General features: G+C 46.5%; 1 protein-coding gene across 2 annotated transcripts in view; it reads right to left on the bottom strand.

The window, feature by feature from the left end:
- Positions 1 to 21,798, bottom strand: part of Ano4 (anoctamin 4) — a gene marked incomplete at its 5' end in the record, with an annotated part of 365,728 nt that extends 343,930 nt beyond the window's left edge. For both annotated transcript variants that reach the window (XM_005374542.2, XM_013518664.1), the window contains 2 exon segments: positions 4,892 to 4,975; positions 21,785 to 21,798. In XM_005374542.2, coding sequence (XP_005374599.2) covers positions 4,892 to 4,975; positions 21,785 to 21,798 — 98 coding nt within the window.

The following is a 21,798-nucleotide window of genomic DNA, read 5'->3' as shown; positions in this document are numbered from 1 at the left end:
TTTTTTTTTTTTGGATACCTCTGCTTTCAGCAGGCCCTGCAACCCTACAGGAATGAGGAACCCTCATTAATGAGGAACCCTCATTAATGAGGAACCTGTACCAGTACTGTGTTCCTAAGTGGCAAAGACTCACAGGTGTGCTCCAGCTGGTGTGATGCCTCTTCTGTCCGAGGAAGGCTGAAGAAAACGCAGGAATTTTTCCAAGAGAACTCTTTAGATGACCCTACGAGACTGCGCCTAGTACTTTGCGTCTAAGGTTGCTGTTCTTTCCTGCTTTCATCATAAATGCTGCAAAAGTGCTTCGTACTGACAGACTGGACAGATGACAGTCCCACACAGGCCTCCTTCCCTCCCAGCTCCCAACACTGTCGCCTTTGTATTTGGAAATCTGTCCAATCTCCACACAGTCTGTGGCACAGGCCAGGCGACTCATTCTCATCCCCTTCCCCTCCAAAGCTCAAGCAGGCCCGATGGGGACAACACCAACGCCACCTGCTGGTCGGGTTGGTTGGGAGTGGGGACTCGGCCCTGCCTGTGGAGATGGGAGAAGTCTGTTGAGGAGCCTCAGGAAGAAGCTGCTCCTCAGTGAAGGCCAGAGGAAGGGGCCGAAGCTCCTCTCCTGGGTCGCCGCTGTGCACCAATGCAATTCCCAGAGCCACCTCGGCCATCCAGGGGCTGTTGTGAAGATAAACTGACCAAGGCAAAGGGGAGGAAGACGTTCACAAGGCCCCTGAGCTCTCGATCAACCCATCCTGAGGACCGCCCTTGCCTTGAACAGTAAGTTTCCTTCCGGTCAAAAAAAAAAAAAAGTTTCCTTCCGGTCGGTCGTAACCAATTCGAATCAGGGAACTGAAGTGGGGTTCCAGCGCTGCCGGTCACCCGTCACCTGCGGAGAAGCTTGCATATTTGTCACTTCCGCTTCCGGTCAGCTTCCTCAGGCAGCGGAAGCAACGTAAATAAGACGAGCGCCATAACACAGCAGGAACGGATTCTCCCACAGTCTGTCTCATGATGACAGCCAGCAACATGGTGCAGCTGCTGGGGTTAGGACTTCAAGCTAAGTCTCAGGGCACCACAAGTCAACCCATAGCATCATGACATGGTGGCTGCAGCTCGCTGGACCAGGGAAGAGTGTCTGCCCCACTTCTGCAAGATGGCAGGAACACGAATGTCAGCCAACAGGTCCTAGATTACCTTGGTTCAAGTCCCAGGTGTTACAATTCATTACTGCCTCTTAGGAAACTCTCAAACCTCCCAGGGCTCAGTTTCCTCATCTATAAAATGGGGACAGTAACACAATCACCTCAGGATTTTCATTAGGCTTACATGAGTAAATATAGAAAAAGTGCTCTGGACAGTGCTTAATAAAAAGGAAAAGTCTCAAAAAAGTGTTTGCTTCTGTCTTGCTCTGGCTGTCTGCAAGCCCACTCACTTTCACTGAAAACCATCTAAGAAGAGAACTCTTCACCAATGACCCATAGCTCCTTATTCAGAATGCGGCAGCCTGGCATCCGTCCCACTGTCCCCTCTCACGGCTCTCAGGGAGGTCACCAGGGCGGACCTTCACGTTTACGCTCTCCCTGCCTCCCCTTCCAGAATTCTCTGGGCTTTCCAAGAAATGCGCCTACTTGGCTCTCATCTCTGTCATCTCCCTCTCCGCTGTGCTCCCCACAAAGATTGATCTCTGAGCCTCTGCACACTTAACACGCTGACTCTCTTCCTATCATGTCCTCTCCCAGGACTCTGCTGAAGCCTTTGTGCAAACAATGTCAAGACCTTCATCTCCTAAACGTTTTCCCCACAGTTCTGATTTTCTATAAAGCACTTCAAGGTATTCAGTCTCATCGGTACCTAGACCTCAACACATCTAAGGGACAGCCACACCCCTCACCCTGACTTCTGTCTTTCTGCCAGCAACTGGACTCCCGGTGATGCTGACCCCAGATCTCAGGACATGCTTGTCCACCTCCGTATGCAGTCAGTGACCCTCCCACTCTTCTCTCCCTCTGTCTCTCATACCGAGATGGCCGTCACAGCCACTGACCCTCCGCCAACGCCAGAGTCGCCCACATGAAACCCTTCCTGTTCACCACCAGAACAACCTTGTCACTTTTCACACCCTAAATGACCTCCAGGAATTTAACAAGTATCTTGAGAATTCCATCTGAGGTCATTCATTGTTTTCCAACCAAAGCCTGTGAAGTCACCACAGGAATTTTTAAATGTCTTTTATGTTTTAATTTTAACAGTTGACAACTCAGGAAGCAATGGCGGCATTTTCTGGACCAAGTTCTGCCACTTGATTTTTAGTGCCTGCCTTTGCTTCTGTGCTCCTGCAGGGTTGAAACCAACCAGGGTAAGTACTGAGTCATGCAGAAAGGAGACTCCAGTAACCTCACAGCTGTGAGTCCCAACAGATCCCACCGTGGGCTGAGCAGAGAATGGTGACGTCACTGTGACCATGAAATGCCCACAGGAGAGCTGTGCTGCACCTTCGCCCTGCCGCCAGCACCGCCCTGCGTCACCAGCCGCGGTGATATTTCAGCCAAATAACCACGTCCACCATATTACACTAATGTGGTGAATTTGGTGCTTTTCTTTGTTTTAAATTTGACTTGTAATTTTGGCCTTTGTGGCTGTTTGGCATATAAGGTATCGACACTTAGTTTTGTGTTTGAACATACTAAAGTAACCTCGTAATAAAAAAGAATCTGAATCCATGAGAGAGGCTCAACATTATTTAATGAGGGTCCACACTGCTGGAGCTGGGGAAACCCTGGCATAGGGTTTCAAAGCACATGCCTGCACACTCCTGTAACCCCAGCGCTCCGGGAAGCTGAAGCAGGAAGATGACAAACTGGGGCCCGGCCTGGGTTACCTGCTGACTTAATGAGAACCTGTCTAAAAATAAAAAGGCGAGGGAGTCTGGGGCCTGGGGGTGTAGCTAAGTGTGAAGGCCCTGGGTTCAATCCTCAGTAGCACAAAATAAAAAAGTAAATAAATAAATGTTTAGCAAGTAAAATAAAACATGGATCTTGGTGTTCAGCAGATCTGGATTGAGTTCGCAGCCCTGTTAATAACTGCCTGGGTAGCAAACAAGTCTAAGTTTTTGGTCTGCAAAACAGGGGAGCAGCAGCAGCAGCAGCCTTCCTTCCAGAGTGCTGATTAAGGACAATAACGTATGTCGGGAGCCAGAGCCCAGGGCAGAGAGTAAGTACAGTGTCAGTGCAGGCTGTCTCTGCCATCATCATTATTTTTTTCCTGCTGTCTATCCCAGTGCCCAAGATTTTGGAATCAACAAAATTTTGAAAGGAAATGGAAAGAAGAGGAAAGATTTAACAAACAGAAAACAAACCCTCTTCCCTTTTCGACTGAAATAAACACATCAAAGCAGTGGGCTTTGAATGGCGTGGAGGGGACAGATAGAGAACAACACACCCAGGCTGCCACCACCACTGCAGGGAGATCATCCTTCTGAGAGGGCGGGGGCAGGCGGCTGGTCCACAGAGGAATCCTCCAAGCCGGGCAAGCCTGTTAATGCCGGCAAAGCATCAACTACAGGAGGACGAGAACTGTATTCAATGATGAGAACAGTTGCATAATGAGAATGCTACTCCAGTCCAGTTCTCCTCCACTCATTCTGATCACCACGGGGAGAAGGATCCATGCACACCTAGGTCCACAGCACCACAGCTTGTTACAGCTAAATCTTGGTAGCAACCTGTATGGCCATCAACAGCTGACTGGATAAAGAAAATGTGATATTTACACACAGTGAAGTACTACTCTGCCTTAAAGAAGGATAAACCTGAGTTGTCTATAGGAAAATGGATGCACCATGAGACCATAGTAGGTGAACTAAATCACTCACAGCTTCAATATTGCATGGATTCTCTTTAAATGAGAAAGTGAAATTATATATAAAGAGCAGAATAAACAATAATAGGAAACAGGAAGACACATCTTTTGCAAAAGGTAGGGGAAACAAAAGATAGAGGGAGGAAGGGAAGGGAATGAAAAAAGTATTAAGAACATGTACCAACTCCCCATGAGGAATGTGATTGTTACTGTTTGTGTCTAGCTGTCCCCACAAAGCCTCATGCAGTCATGGGGTAGGCTTCTAAAGTTTATGATTGATCCATGATCCAATGCTAGGGTTATGGGTGTGAGTGCTACACCTGCCCTGGGGCTGGCAGCCTGCATGCAATATAAGGGAGGGAATGAGGCTTGCTCTTGCTGCTCCTCCCTTTTGCTCTTTCTGCTTTTGCTGTTTTCTACCGCCATGAACTGTTGCCCTCTGCCATGTGCCACCCTGCCTTGGAGCCAGCCAAGTAGGGACTGAAACCTCCACATGGTTCACTTTGATTTTTAGCACTACCCTAACACTAGCTTGGTACCTTCTTCAAACAAGAAAAAATGGACTTGGACTCCAAGCACTGGTGTGCAACTTCTTCCAGTTAGCCTTTACTAGCACTGGTTTGCTTCTACTATATGTACGTTTGCATATACCTTATACAGTTTGCACAGCACACACATACACATTTCCATTTGCGGTTAACTGTAGGGAGTCTATTCTTTAAATAGAGCAACATAGATATTGAAAAGGAGCTGGATCATATATGAAGTGCCTCACAGTACAGCTGACCCACAAGGGAGGGGCTCAAGTGAACTATGAGACACTGCAAAGTCGGAAAAGACTGGCTCCAGACCCCATTTCCTCCCAGTCTATCCCAAAGAACCCATGAGAGGGCACCCAGAGTGGGGACCTGGCAACCCCAGCTCTGCTTCTGAAGACAAAGGCGGATGCACAACCATCTCTCCCTCTTCTTCTGTGTTTGCCTCCCTTTCCAAGCAGCAGTAATTCTGGGAAACACATCTCGCGGTGACTCACCTATGGTGATCTGGCTGACACAACTGTAGTAGCTGCCCGTGGTGGCCGAGGACAGGTTGTAGCTGGCACTGCTCACATCTCTGTCTGTTAGGAAGATGAAAGACAAGGAGGTTAGTGCCACCCTGGCCATACCCTCAGTACATAACTGGTGCCTCCTCATCTGTCCACACTCAGGGAGCGCGCTTGAAACTTTCAGTGATCACCCCCGACAGCCACACACAGCACTTTCAGCCCAGAGACACGACGGGGAGGGAAGGGTGCCTGCGGGTGGGAGGAAGCAGGGAGCAGAACACCTAACCCGGACCAGGGGCGTCAGGCGAGGCTCCCGGGAGGATGCAGCCTCCAAATGGAAACCTGAAGGGTGAATTCTATTTGACTGGCCAGAGGGGAGGCACCAAGGAGCAGGAAGCAGTGCTCTCAGGGTATCTGGAGGCCCAGAGTCCACAGAGAACCTGGTGAGTTAGCAGCTGGGCACAGGAAGAGGAGAGAACAGGGCCCAGCTGCGAGGGGCCCTGGGAACCACACGATTCCTTGTGAGGAGAGCTCACTTGTACTTCAGAAAGATGGCAGTGTGGAGGGCAGGCTGAGGGAAGGGAAGAAGGAAGAAAGACTTGGAGGGTTTTTCTGTTGTTTCACTAGTAGCTCAGGCAGGCAGACTCCCTCTGTTGCCCTGGTTCCGCGCAGTGGGTTCCGAGTGCTGGGATCACAGCATGTGCCACTCACTACGCCAGCCGGAAAGACTCCCGTCCAAGGCCACTGCAGTGATCCCCGAGAGATGACAGTGACCAGACCACGGCACAAGGAGCAACGGAAACAGAGAAGTGGACACAGTTTCTTTCAGAGCTGGGGGTAAGGCCCAGTCCATGAAAGCCTTCACTCCTGTGAACAGGAAATGTTCCAAGGAGAGGGGACAGAGGCAACCGAGACCCGCCTCAGGTGGACTCGCCACCTCTCTCACGTGCCACCCGCACAGCTCCCATGGAAAAGCTGAGACTCTAGGTGGTCGAGGACCTCCCCAAGGCCACACTCACAGCGTGTGTCAGAACAGAGCTCGCCCTGGTCTGACCTACTTCAGATTGTTTACAAAACACAGCAGGAGCATAAAACTGTGAAACTAGAAGATAACATGAAAGAAAGCTGAGAGGGCCGTGGGTGTGGCGATGACATTATAGAGGCCACACTAAAAGTGTAACCCATGAGAGAAATGACTGAGAAACTGGAGTTTAAAATTTATAGTCTGCAGTGGTAAGTCAGAGTCAAAAGAATAAGACAAGCCACAGACTGGGGAAAGTATTTGTGAAAGACAACTCTGATAAAGGTCTGTTACCCTAAATGCACAAAGAATTATTAAAACTCTGCAATAAAAATAAATGGATCAAAAAACAAATGGATTACATACCATACCAAAACATACAGAAGGCAAATTAGCATAAGAAAGAAAAGACCAGGGAAATGCAAATTAAAACAAAAATGAGATACCACTGCTCACCTATCAGAATGGCCCAAATCCACTGACAATATGAAGGGTAGGGTGTGGACCAAGGGGATTCTCCTCACTGCCAGTAGGAATGCAAAGTGGGACAGCCACTTTGGAAGGCAGTGTGACAATTTCTTACAAAATGAAACTTCATCTTATTGTGTGATCCAGCAGACGTGCTCCTTGGCATTTACCCAAATAAGTTAAAAACTTATATTCAAATGAATCAAAACTCATGTCCACACAAAAACCTGACACAGGTTTTATGCACAATTGCCCAAACTTGGAAATAAGATATTCTTGAGTGGGTGGGAGGTAAATCAGCTGTAGTACATCAGGACAGTGGAACACCAGTCAGCTACAGTAATGAGAAATGTGCTCTCAAGCCATGAAAAGACATGGAGGAAACTTAAATGCATGTTGCTAAATTAAAGAAGCCAACATGAAATGATTGCATGCAACTTTGTTGTGAATCTAAAGCTGCTTTAAAAAATAAACTCCTGACAGTACCAACAGCATGACAGGGCATAAATTATTTTTAAACACTAAAGCAACTACATAGTATCTAATATAAAATAGCATAGGTTAGAAGAGTCATTAATAATAATAGTTGCAATATGTGAAAGAAATACTTGAATATTATGTAGCACTAAAAAATACTCTGATCTGTAATGGTGAAAAGTGTAAGTGTGAGGGAAAGAAATGATCAAGAATTATTTGAATGCATCCAAAGAGAATGGGTATCTAGAAATGTACTGGGTGAGATTAGGACGACAGCACAGTGTAGACTGGTAGAGAAGATGGCTTTGTAGATGAACATTTTTTTGGAAGAAAAAATAACAAATGCCTAGACAGAGAAGCCAAGAAATGGGGGTCACTAGGAGAGGGTGCCCCGCAAAATACTGACAAAAGCAGGTGTGAGCCAGACCATGCTAATGGCCCGCAAAGGCTGCATTCAGACCATGGTAGGGTCACAAATGAGAAGGTAAAATGATAAGAAATGTTCTTAGACTACTTGTAATATGGGGAAAAAACAATTCTAGCAAGTGCATGGGGTCACCTCATCCTCAAAGACACACTCCCAGACCATCAGAAGCTCGAGAGTGTGTCCTGAACAGCTCACCACCCCGAGTAACAGCGCTGGCCTGCAAGACTGCATGGTGTGCTCACCTCCAAATGCCTGGCTTTGTCAAGGACAGACACACACTGTCCAATTCCTGACTTCCAGAGGTAAGGGTGTACCTACCATAAGGTAAATAATGCTCTACAAATGTTCACTAACTCAAAGAAAGAGAAAAAGATGGAGGAAATTTAAGCAAGACAAATAAATGATTGTTCTTCCTTCCCGTTAGCCCTAACTTCAGCCAGATTGTTGGGACCGGACTCGTGGGACTGACCCCCAGGAGATCCGGGTTGGAAGCCCAGCTCTTTGAACTGGGCCAAGCTGTTTGACTCCTTTTAGTGCTGGTTTCTCTGCCTGAGAATCATGATGATGATGCTTATCTCATTTTTTCAGAGAAAGGAGAATAAGAGGTATGGCTAATAAACATAAAGCAGATACGAAGGCTGCACACTTAGCAAATAATTCAGTATGTATTTGTGGAATCCAATGAATCAACAAAATCCACACTGAAAATATATCAAATGATTCCTACTACTCTAAAGTTGTTATTCCTAATTCTTTTGAAGTTCTGACTAGTGGGTTTTCCTTAAAAGATTTTGGAAGGGAAGAGATCTTCCAGGGACAAGGTCAAGGGCATCAAAAATTCCAGTATAAATCAAATTGGAATGGTAAAACAAGGGCAATCCTTTTGGTAGTTACCCTTTGAAGGGACACGTCCGCCAAAGGTACAAAGAGCCACGGAAGTTTGTGGTACAAGGTGACTGTGTGAAGGAAGCTGCTTTTCCTCACAGGGCTCAAGCCAAACACGCTGGACTTTAAGGGAAAACTTTGACATCCGCCTAATCCTTGGGGAACCAGTTGCAGTCAAGTGAAGAGATCAGGTAGCTAGTGGAAAAACTTGAGACTGTGAGTGAGATCAGTAAATGCAGTGGGTTCCACATCCATATCCAGATTAGACCGTGGGCGGGCTACTGTTACAAGCTACTTCTGTGTGCTTGTAATAGAAAATAGCAATACTAAAGACACCTGCTATATAAGGTTATATGCACATTAAATTACTTAATGCACAAGAAAACCTTCATATAGCAGCACTCGGCACCCTGAAAGTGTTCAGCTAGTGTTGGCTATTACTACTCTTTGACACTTAAAAAGTACAAAGATAGGCATAAAAGAGAACGCCACATACAAAGAAAATGAATGAAGTAAGGTTGCACAAAGCATTATGGGTGAATCTCAGAAGCGTAATGGTGAATGATACAACCAACCCCCAAACAATATATGTGATTCTATTTACGCAAACTTCAACATACAGAATGAAACCGTGCTGCTTACGGATGCAAACATGGATTGCAAAACTGTGCAGAAAACTACCAAAATGATTAGCACAAAAGTCAGCATGGAGATTCCATTTGGTGGTGGGGAAGAAAGTTTAAATTATGAAAGAAAAAAGAGCAGAGATGAGTTCTGTGGAAAATATTGTTACTCAACCTAGACAGTGGTCCCATGGTATTCATTTTATGATTATTTATTAAATTAAAAATTTGTCTTAGCCCCTGCCTGTATGATATGCAGCTGTGTTTTACAATATCACAATTCATAATAACTTTTTTGTAAGTCAAGAAGGTCAGATATCACAGTAGGGCAAACCTGGAATGCAATTCTGCAAAACTGCATAAGAAAACAAGAACAGTGAAATCGGATAACACCAGCCATCTGGCACCTGCTCTCTCCCAGGCGCTGTGCTTCACCCTCACCGCTTCATTTACATCGTTATCCCATTCGAGCTTCAGGACCACTCTTTTTAGGTAGGTGCACTTATCCACTATGCAGGTAAGGGATGGGGCCTCCAAAAAAGTCAGAAACCTATCCCGAGTTGTACTCTGAGATGTCACAAAACCTGGAATTAAAATCCAGGTTTGTCTTACGTTAGAAAAGTAATTGAGGACTGAGACCAAGACAGAAGAAGCAAGCTATGCTCCATGGATTCCTCCAGGATCTGGTGCTGCATTTTTGAAGTCATTTATCTGATATGCTAAGCAAGGAGATCTCCTAGATAATGAGATATACAGTCTTCAGGTGGCCACTCAGCAGAAATGTGTGCACAAAATTAACACATTTTTATCTGTCTCATTATTTTCAGTATACTCATAAACAATATAATCTTATAACAAAAGAAAAACAGGCCCATGTCAACACTTAGCCTGTGTAATCCCGCATCCTAACCCCAGTGGAAAATGAAAGCACCATACCTATGTATGTCTTTCCACCGAATGTCAAACCATTTTGCAATTCTGAGCAAAATTGTTTATATAAAGTGATCATTAGTTTACTGTGGGAAGTTTGGAAAGAAAGAATAGAACCAAAGTACTAAGTCATAACAGTATACAAGCTAGCAGCTGGGTGCATATAGTCGAAAGCTGAGCATAATAAATTTAAAGTTAAGCAAAATATAGTAAGTGTAGAGTGGATAAGAAAAACTTAAATAAAAGTTCAAGAGCAATTATCAAGACAACAGAAATGACACTAAATCTCCAAACTGGTCTGTTGTGTTCAAGAAGGTAGGGGTAGGGTGGGAGAAAAAATAAGAGGAATCTAACAAAAAAGTTCAAATTAATAAAAGGAATGAAATGAGAAAAGCGGGGCCAGGGATTTAGCTCAGCGGCACAGTGCCTGCCTGGCAAGCACAAGGTTGTGAGTTCGATTCTTGGTACCAGAAGAAAAACAAAACAAAAAAAGCAAACAAAATGAGAAAAACTTAATAGGAAAGAAAAAGACATAGTACAAAGTAAAACAGAAATGAGCACAAGTACAGGAGCAATAACGATACATGTAAGTAGTCTGTTTTTTTTTTAAATATTGTGAGATAGGCTGGGTGTAGTGGTGCAGGCTTGTAATCCTAGCACTGGGAGGCTGAGACAGGAGGATTTGTATAAATTCAAGGTCAGCCTTGGTTACAAAGTGAGTTCCAGGCCAGCCTGAATTACATAGCAGAAACTTTATCTCACAAAGACAAAAAAAAGATATTGTGAGATAGAGTTCCTTAAAAAAACAACTAATTGTCTTTTATGAAAGAAATGTCTAAAACATAAGGATTCAGAAATATTGAAAGTAAATGGGGCCTGGGGATTTAGCTCAGCGGCACAGCGCCTGCCTGGCAAGCACAAGGTCGTGAGTTCGATTCCTGGTACTGGAAAAAAAACAAAACAAACAAACAAACAAAAAAGAAAGTAAAGGATACAAAAAGATACAGCAATCAAATACTAACCAAAAAGACATCAAATATTAACCAAATAAAGCTAGGGTAGTTGTTACTTGTAAATGTAAAAAGCTTTAAGACAAAAAGTATTACTAAGAGCCCGGTGTGGTGGTGCACACCTATAATCCCAGCACTTGGGAGGCTGAGGCAGGAGGATCCCTGCAAGTTTGAGGCCAGCCTGGGTCACATAGTGAGTTCAAAGCCAGCCTGAACTAATAGCAAGACCTTGTCTCAAAAAAGGAAAAGAAAAAAAAGAAAACATTACTAAGATTAAGAGGGCCAATAATAATCATTAAAGTTTCAGAGAGCAAAGTTCTAAGAAAGATTTTAAAAGTTACACCTGCATGTTCAAAATAAAATAATCCCAAAATGTATGATACAAAACTTAAAATTAATTTATTGGCATAATAATTAACATGCGATGCTATAGGAACAGACTGACAAACCTATCGTGAGGGAGCAATGTTACCACATACTCAAGAACTGATCTGTCAAGAAAAAATTTAGGAAAAACATACAAAACTTAAAAATTTAGTGGACAGATATTGAACCACACACCTGACAGGCAGGTCATACATTCTTAACTCTTAAGCCCATATTGAACCTGACCACACATGTTGCCATAAAGCAAACGTTAACAATTACAAAATAAGTCAATATCACTACAGGATATGTGTGCTTAGCCTAATCTGTGATGTCAGAAGTGGGAGAAGTCGTTTTCAGGGAAGGGAGCACGGGAGAAGGGTGACTTACTATCTGCGTACTCTGTGTGTGTGTGTGTGTACAAGTCACCAATTTTTAAAAGGCTTTTTCCTAATGTATATGTGCAGATGTATAAAAAGCAAAATGCAACCAAAAATGTTTGAATGGTTTACATTAAATCTAGCTCCTTTAACCAAAGCCACACTATGCCACAATTTGTGTGAATAATCCCTGACAATTTCACCAGTAACTTCTCTACAGCTTGCTGCTTCTTGTAGTCCTAGACAGTGAAAATACAGAAAGCCAGGTCCACCTCTGAGCTGCTAAATCAAGATGTTTTTTGAACAAAATTTTCAATGCTTTAGTCTCAGCAAAAGGAGACGCACTGATCTACAGCATAACTCTTTAAAGTCATAAACTAAACTCTCAAGGGCTAGGAATCAGCCAAAGGTATTTGTTTGTTTGTTTGTGTCTTTGTTTGTGAGACTGTGTAGTTCAGGCTGGCCTTGAACTCACTATGGAGCCCAGGCTGATCCTGAACACTCTCAGCAGTCCTCCTGCCTCAGCCTCCCAAGTGCTGGGATTACAAGAGTGTGCCACCACACCCAGTTCGGCCAAAGATTTTTTAAGGACTAGTGTGAACTCCTTTAGGGTAGAAGCAGACTCTGGTCAGGGAGGGAGAAATAGAGAGAAATATTTAAGTTCATAATGTAGACAGCCTGAAGCTGTGGAGAAAGAATATAGGTATTGTGTGATTTAAAAATCTGCTTCTGAGAAAGACCCGCCCCAAGGAAAAAAGGCCTTTAAAAAACAAAGTTTTGGTAGAAGTTTAACACGCATACAATAAAATGCCCAAATCCTAAGTGCACAAGGCAATGAACAGAGTCACAAAAGCAGGACAGCACAGCGTGACTATCCTAAGGGGAATTCAACCTCCAGGTGAACCCAGGGAAGAAGACATCACGTAACAGACTCCCCTGGGGAGGCGTCAAAACAGCTCTTGCCCTGCCAGGCGAAGGGCAAGGAGACCGGCTTTCACCTCTTGGCTCTGAGCTGAGGGACGACACTCTGACAGCTGGAAACCCAAGAGCCACTGGGTAGTTTCACTGAGCTCTAGGACCCTGGAAATGGGTATCATTCGCTGCTGCTCAGACCGCCGGAAAGTGGGAGAACAGAACTCAGACACACCCACGCGAGTCCAGCTGGGAAAGTTGGTTCATGGAAACAATTGTATTTTTTTTAAAGAGAAAAAAAAAATCTTCAAAACAAGATAATAGGAGGGTAACAATGGTTGATACATTGCATATTGTTGTCTTTAAATTAGTTACTCAGAGTATAAGATATAAGCATTTAATTGTCCAAACAATATTAGTACAAACCTTTTTTTTTTTTTTTTTTACAAAACTTTATTTTCAATGAACAAAAACAAATTAGTAGTAGAACTATCTTAACTCCCATGTTTATATATATATTTGGGCTTTTCCCTCCTTCTTTTCTCCTTTCCTCCATCCCAGTTCCTCTTCCTTCTGAACAGTTTCTTTCCATTTCATAATACCAACAATTGTTTTCAGTTATTCATCTTGTTTGTTTTTTTGTTTTTCTTCCGGTACCAGGAATCAAACTCATGACCTTGCGCTTGCCAGGCAGGCACTGTGCCACTGAGCTAAATCCCCAGCCCCTCAGTTATTCATCTTCATGTCATTCATTTCACACTCCATTTGGGAAATTTCATTGATTCTTACGATTGCTTGATTATTATTTATAAACTAGGAAGTTCCAAGTTCTTCCCTGTGTTTTACTGGATTACAAACGAGTCCCACGTGCAAGTGACAGACCCGGAAGATACCAGACTCCCTTGGCTGAGACACGCAGGGCTGGAGGCCAAGAATCACTCCGCCCTGAACCCTAAGACCCACAAAGCCCAAACAAACACACCTCACCCCCAGGAAAGTAAGGACAGGTTTGAAAAAGAAGAGATCACGTTTCCATTAAACCTTCAAACGCATATTGCAACCCTGCCCACACACACAGAAGGATGAAACCCAAGAAGCGACGAGGCAGATAAATGACAGATAACTACTGACTTTGCAAAAAATAGTCAGTGCGTGATTCCTTTAATGACCACCTTTCCTGTGCACTGGAAATACCATTTAATTCACAAAATTAGTTAAATTAGTTACTCCGGGTACAAGACAGAGGCATTTAATTGTCCAAACAATATTTAATATTGGATAGAATGAGTGACAACGGCTTGTTGTACCTGACTTTTAAAAATGAGTTTGTTTATAAAATGTTTGAGAGCCTACCAGTAAGGAAAAAAATACTGCGGTGCTTTGGGTGTGGGTGTGTGCACGTGTTTGTGTGTTCCTCAGAAGAGCAGTGTGCACACCAAATCCACGTTGCACAGGCTCACAAAAATGTGACACTTCCAGCCCCACCCTTTCCTCCTCCCTGTCCTCTGTCTCTCCCACCTTCTCTCCCCAGCTTTGACTTTCTCCTTTTCCTTTCTTTCTTTCTTTTTTTTTTTTTTTTTTGTGGTACCAGGGATCAAACTCAGGAACTTGTGCTTGCCAGGAAGACACTTATGCCACTGAGCTATATCCCCAGCCCAACTTTCTCCTTTTTCTTGGGACTGAAATTCACCTGAAGTTCTAAACACATCGAGTGCCTAGAGGGTCCAGGGACACAGGCTGGCTCCAGGGGGAGCCTTGGAGGGCTCTCGGAGGGGCTGGATACATCAATCCAAGTGTGGGAAGTGCGTTTGTACTCAGCACAGCTTCCTGTGCAGACGGATCTCTTTCTCCCTCCCATCTGGACACCGAAGCATCCTGCCGCTGTGCGCTGTGTGTCCACCGGGCTCCGCAGGCTGTCAGCGTTTGCTTCGGCTGTGTGCTGTGCTCTCCACCACTGCACCAGGCGGTGGCTGCAGCAGGACCTGTCCGAGGGCATCCTCCCTCCCGTGTCCTCCTGGGGACCTGAGCCAGGGCCACCCTCCTACAGGGCAGCCGATCCTAGATGTCCACAGCGCCTGGCTCTGCCTAATGCGCTCAAGGCACAACAAATGCTTGCTGGAGCCTCCAGAAAGCTTTCAGATGCTTTCATCACCTTTCCTGCATTTTAAATACCGTGCGCGAAGCTCATTATCACAGCTTCAAGAGCAGCAGGTGCGGTGACAGACGCCCTTTCAGGAACCCTAATTAGAGAAAAGCCTCTCTCCTTTCCTTTCCCTTCCTCCCCGTACCTACTTGATTCGGGGTCAGGACTCACACATTCCATTCCCATTTCCCTCAGAGAGTGAAGGTTGCGCCCTGTGACTGCACTGAGAGATTCTTTACACAGGCAGTTGGTGCTTTTACTTCCAAACCTACAAGAGTGTCCAACACACACTAAGCGCTCGCAGAGCCTGGATTGCAGTGTTTGTTCTAGAAACTTTCTTGGGGGCCGTGGACTGTTTGTCCGGTTTGTCCGGATCAATAGTCTCAGATTAAAGTCCATATCACTACTAGTCATAGGCCTAATGTTTTTTTCCTCCCCAAATTCATTGATTGAAGCCCTAACCCTCTCTATGAGGTCTGATCAAAAAATACAGTGGATGTTGACATTTTAAAAATTTTATTATAGTAAAGACACATTGCCATCAATCCCTGTCAAGACATTCCCGCTCCTGTCTCTTATATACCCTTATCCCTCTGAACATACTTCGAATGATGGATAAGTGCTTTTAAAGAAAGGAGGACTATTTTGAGGAAGGTTAATGGCAATGTGTCCTTTACTGTAATTTTTTTTAAATTTAAACATGCAATGTGTTTTTTATCAGGCCTTGCATGACGGCATTTGGGGGTGGGACCTTTGGGAAGGAACTGGGTTTAAGTTGGGCCCCTCAAGGTGGGACTGGAAGGAGGAGGAGGAGGAGAAAGAGGGAGAAAAGGAGGAGGAGGAGGAGAGGGAATAGAGAAAGAAGGAGGGCAGAGGAGAAGGAAGAGGAAGAAGAGAGATCTGATCATTTAATTCTGCCTCAGAAACTGACATCATATGAAGGGTTGAAGGTCAAAGAATAATCTGTAGCTGCTTTGTGCAGCTTCTCCATCAAAAGGCGTCCAATTGATGCTGACTGCACGCATCCGGATCTCAGGACAACAAGGGTCCAGGTGGCAGAAGGAGGGCAGAGACAAGGGAAGTCATCAAAGAGCTCCCGGCCTGTGAGCACGCATCGCGTTCTACCACGTGGCATGGGCACCTTTGCTCTCCTGCTGTTCTTCTTTGCTGAAGGGTATAAGTTATTTTCCTTGTTGCAATAGGGCAAACAGGATTTTTTTCTTTTTTTGGTACCAGGAATCGAATTCAGGACTTTGCACTTGCTAGGCAGGCACTGTGCCACTGAGCTATATCCCCAGCGCAAACAGAATTTTATTTATTTTTATTTATTTATTTATTTTTCTGGTACCAGGAATCGAACTCACGACCTTGCACTTGCCAGGCTGGCACTGTGCCACTGAGCTAAATCCCTGGCCAGAATTTTAAAACTTGTGCACAGAGCTGGGCAATGTGGCCCATGTCTGTAGTCTCAGCTACTAGGCAAGCTGAAGGGGGAAGATCTCTTGAACCTAAGAGTTCAAGGCCAACCTGGGCAGCACTGTACACTGGATCTCTTTAAGAAAGGAAAAAAACAAGGTGTACAAGGTGCTTCTCCCTCCCATTTAGTCCTTGAGCCAGTCCTACGGCCAAGCACCGGTTGCTTACTATGTGCCTGCACCATGCTGGGCTTCAGGAATACAAAGATGGAAGACACAGTCCTTTTCCTCTGGGGTCTCATGATCCATCACTTCAGTACAAAATGGGAAACCATAAGGGCTTAGCTCACCCCAAGTTCCCAGAGAAGCCCAAAGTGAGGCAGAAACACTCAAGGGCCAAGGGCGGAAGACGGGGTGCTTGGTCCAGGAAGGGGGAAGTGTGCTTCAGAGAATGAGCTACGACCCGGAAACCTGACAAAGCCTCCAACCACCTCCTCCCTGATGGATGGGATGCTGGGGCCCAGACAGTCAGAGTCAGACAGACAGACAGACACACTCCAACCCTAGGCAGAAGGGAGCCAATAAAGAGTTTTATGCAGGGAAATAACAGGCTCAGATCTACAATGAGGACCAAAGAGGCCACCAACAGGGGCAGAGGAAAGACTGTCACTGCATTCAGGTTGAGCGGTGACAGTGCCTGGACGAGGCAGAGGAGAAACCAGAATTCAAAGATGTAAGGGAAGAAGGATCAGCCGGACGTGGTGACCGGGTCTCCTGGCTGGAAGGAGCGGGTGGTGCAAGCTGGTGCTCATGGAGTACAGCTGGCAGGTTCTGCATCCAGAGTCAACGAAGTGTAGAAAACGAAAGATACAAAATACTCGAAGAAAACTGTGTCTGCACTGAACACACACAGAATTTTTTCTTGTTGTGATTGCCCAAACAGTATAGCAACTACCTGCGTAGCATCTGTATGGGATCAGTCATGTTAACTAATCCAGAGATGATTTAAAGTGTATGGTTGGACATGTGTAGGTTCTATGCAAATCCTACTCGGTTTTATACAGGGGACCTGTGCGTCCGCGGATTCTGGCATCTGCAGGGGTCCCTGGAACCAACACCTTTTAGATACTAAGGGCAGCTGTGCTTCCTAGGTACCACTCATATCACTTGCTGTTGCATCTAAACCTCAGAGTGACCCAGTTTCACAGGTTAAAAAAAGTAGCAAGGAGGGCGATGAATTTACCCTAGGTCACTATTGGTACATGCCAGTAAAAACTGACCGGAAGAGGACTCCCAGGACTGTGGGTGGTGGACAGAGCACTCCGCTCCCTGACTGCCTCGCCAGCCATCCATGCCTCAAGGTCATGCTCCACCAAGACCACACAGTCAGGGGCCTCCGTGTGGCCTGAGATGTCCGTGTTTCTGTGTTCATGCGGCCTCACTCCCCGGCCAGCCTTCCCTCTCCCAATCAGTCTTCTAACATCACCTCTCCAAGGAACTATTCTCAGCCTACCCCTCACCGCCACCACCAGTAGCGCACTGCATTCTAACTCCTCATGTAGGAGTCTGTCGCCTGCAGTGGACTCCACCATCCGTGAGGGAAACAGCGGCGTCCCAGTTGTTCCAGGAACCCTGGGTTCCGGCCAGAGCCTAGCGTGTAGCTTGAGCTCAGTAGCTGGAGAGAATTTATAGGAAGCAAGTATGGCAAAGGAAGATGGGAATTTGTTTGGGACACCTTCCGTTTGAGGTGCTAGAAGGGCATTTGAGTAGAGAAGTCTAGCGGACAGCTGGGGGGACCTGCAAGAAAGCAATGGTGAGATGGCGTTTCTCTGCAGGCATCATCTGAAAATAGATGACGTCACAGAAGGGAAAAGCACGTCCTGGGCTCTCAAATCCTCCCACTCCGAGTCCCATGGTCCACTGCTGGCCTTAGCTCTCGTTATGCCGCTGTCCTGCACCCTTTCCACCAGAAAGACTGAGCTGGTCTTCCAGCCTTGGCTCAAGCCTGGCCGCATGCTGGAATGACCCACTGTCCCACTGCTGTGGTTCGTATCCGGATGTCCCGCCACAGCCTCACGCACTCCTGGGAGGGGCTCAGGGAGGCGGCTAGATCAAGGTGTGACTCTCATGCTGGACGATTGCAGCTGAATGTGACATGAGGAGCTGAAGCCTGGTGGGAGGAGGTGGTCCCTGGGGCGTGGCTCGGGAGGAAGGGTCTGTCTCGTCCCCCTCCTCCTCTTCCTCCTCCTCCTCCTCTTCCTGCTCCTCCTCCTGCTCCTCCCTTGATCTCTGCTTCCCGCCCACCATGCGGTGAGCAGCTCTCTTCTGCCAGGCACCTCTGCCAGACCGCCTGCCCTGGAGCCAGCCGTCTATAGACTGAAACCTCTACAAACTGGGAGTCACAACAAGGCTTTTTTCCTTTAACCTACGGGTGTTGAGCATGTTGTCCCAGCAATGAGAGAGTGACTAAGACCCCCACAGCAGCACCGAGGCATCCTCCTTCTTTTCCCAAGTACCCCACTTCTAGGCTTGAGAGCCAAACCCCCACATCTGTATTCCACTCACTTCGTGAGGCCAACCAAGTGCCTTAACCCGTCTATGGCACATTGTCTTCAAATGAACCTGGGGCTAACGTGGGACCAGCTTCTCCAAAGTTGCAGGAGGAGTAAATGAGCCCATCTACAATGTGCCGTTGTGATTCACCATGTGCAGGCTTCTATTTACAACTCAGGAACCTGGGTTGCCCCACCCTAAGCTGCTCACTAGGAGACACTGAATCCAGCATTCAGCTTTTGGGAGAGATCTAACCCACATCGTCTAAATGTTTGAGAGTGAGGCTGTGCAAAGGTTGAGGACACAACCCAGCAAACACAAGCACTGAACAGAAGAAGGAATCCACAAAGAAGCAGCAATTTAAGAAGTAAAACAAGGGCTGCATAGTTCTAACAATCCACACTCGGGTTGTCTTTTCTTCATATCTTTACATGCTGTCTCTGCTAAACCACACTAACCTAGCTAGCCTTGAATGTGGGGAGCTCACTCCTGCCACAGGACCTTTGCACATACTGTTCTCCCTTTACCAGGCATCCTCTTTCCCCATATGAAGGAATGGCTTATTCTTCCCCTTCATTCAGCGTTCTGCCCCTATAGCTCCCCAGAGAGAACTTCCCAATCTGAAATAGCCACACTGTGCTTTATCAGCAGTTTGGGCCTTTTGTTAAGCTGACAGCTCAGTGCCAGGCTTGCAGATCTAGCAACAAGGCTCCCCTGGTTCAGCCTGGGAAATGTCGCCTGTGCTTTCCTCTGCACGGCTACGTCCCAGCCACTGTCAATCTTCAGTAGTCTGGTGCACGTGGTTATGCAGTGAGCTAAAAGCAGTCAAGACCCCAAACCATACAAAGGGTGAGGAAAGAAATGTCAGTGGTGAACGTAAAGGGCTGAGGCTTTAAAACTCCGGAACTGCCAACGCTGCATCACTCACTGAACACATAAGAGGATACATTACCGTTATTTATTGCCCCAATTTCATTTCATATTTCTAGAATGTGTGAGTCTAGACCGTAGCCTGAAAGATTACAAAATCATGCTAAAATGCAGAAAGAACGAGTTCCAGTACAGGATCAAACATGCACATCAGGAGGGAAGTGACAAAGCCGAAGGGAAGCTGCGGCTGAGGAGATGCAGGTAGGAGCCGAAGTTCTCTCTCCTTAAGAAGCTAAAACACGGTCTGCAGGAGAGCCCCGGGTTCTCTTCACAGCCCTGTGCTAAGGAAGGACTAAAACGCTTATGAAATCAGTCCAATGGACAGAAGCATTGAAAACTGCAAATTGCAAGCCAAAAAAAAAAAAAAAAAAGATTTAGGTCACCCCCATCATGCTATCTAAACCCAAATCCGGCAGAAGTGAAAGGACGTTCAGAGCAGTGCTGCTGTCAGAAAAGGGTTCTCAGGGGTTCCCGAGCCCTGCCAAAACCTGAGCAGTTCATGGTCTGGACAGCAGTAGAGGATAAAGAACATATCTAACGTGCTCGAAAGAAATACTGAAGGTCTCCAGCTTGTGCTTCCTGAACTTGCTCGCTGAGCTGAAAGCCCCGAGGACTCACCCAACTTGTCACTTCCTGAGTCACACCCTTCACAGAGTTAATCTGGACTTGGTAACCAACTGTATTCACCACGGTAGGAACCGGCACGGGAGGAGCGTGTGTCAGGGATATATTTAAAATACTACAAATCCTGACTGACACCTTCATTGAATCTATATCAGTCCCTTTTAGATCCTAGAAAGAAGCCTGTGTGATTCTTAATGGTCAAAAAAATAATTATCAGCCGCTTTTTCCTTTCATTACTGAATATGCTCGTTTTCAAAATAATTTCACTTATTTCGACTTAATTTTCTCCACCTGCATACCCACTGAAGCTTCTAAAGCTTCTAGAAATTCACTGAATTGACTATTATGTAAATCTATTCCTGACAATATCCATAAAGCAGCATCTAAAATGATGTGTAAAAAAAAAAAATCAGAATTTAGATCCCTCTGCTAGGAAAAGATGTAAAAATAGATTTTTCCCAATGATAACACGCCTCAAGACACTATCTGCATATTGAGTTACTCCCAGCCGGTAACTCGGGAACAGCAACGTTCAGTGTTAAAGGTGCGTGGATAAGATCAACTCACATCCCAGCAAAAACGTTCTGAGAGAAAAGAAAGAAAAGAATTAGGCCACTAATACGCAAGTTGTAACCTGCTCACAATTTGATAACAGTCCGCACGCATCCTTTGCAATCCCGAGCGGTGCAAATAATCATTTTAAACCCAGAGAAAGACTGAGAGATCAACCCCTTTAACCTTGGGAACAAGAGCAGAGGACGTCGCCCTCCTGGGGACATGACCCTCCCGGCCCACAAGCCCAGGTTTCGAGGCCCCTGGAGAGCAGTCCCCATACTGCCCACAATCTTCCCCTGAAAACTGCAAATCTAGACGTCGCCACTGCTGATCGCCAGCAAGGGGGAGGGAGGGCGGCGGGGCCACCAGGGTTCCCGCTGCTATAACCAAGTCGCAGCGGCATTTCTGATAAAGAAGTGCTTTTTCCAGAAGCAGAATGTGGATAAGCAGTCCGCTGGGAGTCTAGCGGAGTCTCCTTCGGGACCGTGCAACGCCACACATGAGTGTGTGCACATGTGTGTGCACTCACACGCACGCACGCGCACACTGATACTCTTCAACCAAAAATTGGGGTTAAGGGGCAACGATGCCTTCTATTGCCACGGATTGTATTTCCAAACTGACTTCCCTCTTGCATGAGGAACACATTTCGGCGCATCTGATTTTAACTCCACAGCATCTGTCAGAGAGATGTTTTCGTCTTCCGTTTACAGATGGAGCAATGCAGGAGCAGAAAAGTTTAAATAACTTGCCCAAGGTCAGTCAGGGACAAACCGAGCGCCCACTGCACCCGCATCTCCCACTCCGCGCCTTGCACGTTCAGGGGGACGGGGTGTCCGCGCCCCTGCCCCGGCGGGGTCGCAAGGAGCGGGGCTTGCGTGGGGTCCCGAAGCTCACCCCCCCACACACACACACGCGCACACACACACACACGCACACACACACACACACACACGCACACGCACCCCTCGGCGTCGTGACCCCAGGAGTCCCCAGCGAACGCCCCTCCCCTCCCCTTCCCGGCCGCCGGCCGCCTCCTCCAGCCCCGGGGCGCGCGCTGCCCCGGGCTCCCCGCTCTCCGGACCCTCCCGCGGACGCGAACCCCAAAGTTTCCCGGGGCGCTCGGGAGGCTCCGGGGCCTCGGCACCCGCCGGACCCTTACCGTGAGCCGAGAGC

Source organism: Chinchilla lanigera, unplaced genomic scaffold, assembly GCF_000276665.1.
Source record: "Chinchilla lanigera isolate Chin_1 unplaced genomic scaffold, ChiLan1.0 scaffold00004, whole genome shotgun sequence".
NCBI lineage: Eukaryota > Metazoa > Chordata > Mammalia > Rodentia > Chinchillidae > Chinchilla > Chinchilla lanigera.
The sequence above is the reverse complement of the archived record's forward strand: the minus strand, read 5'-3'. Positions and strand labels throughout refer to the sequence as shown.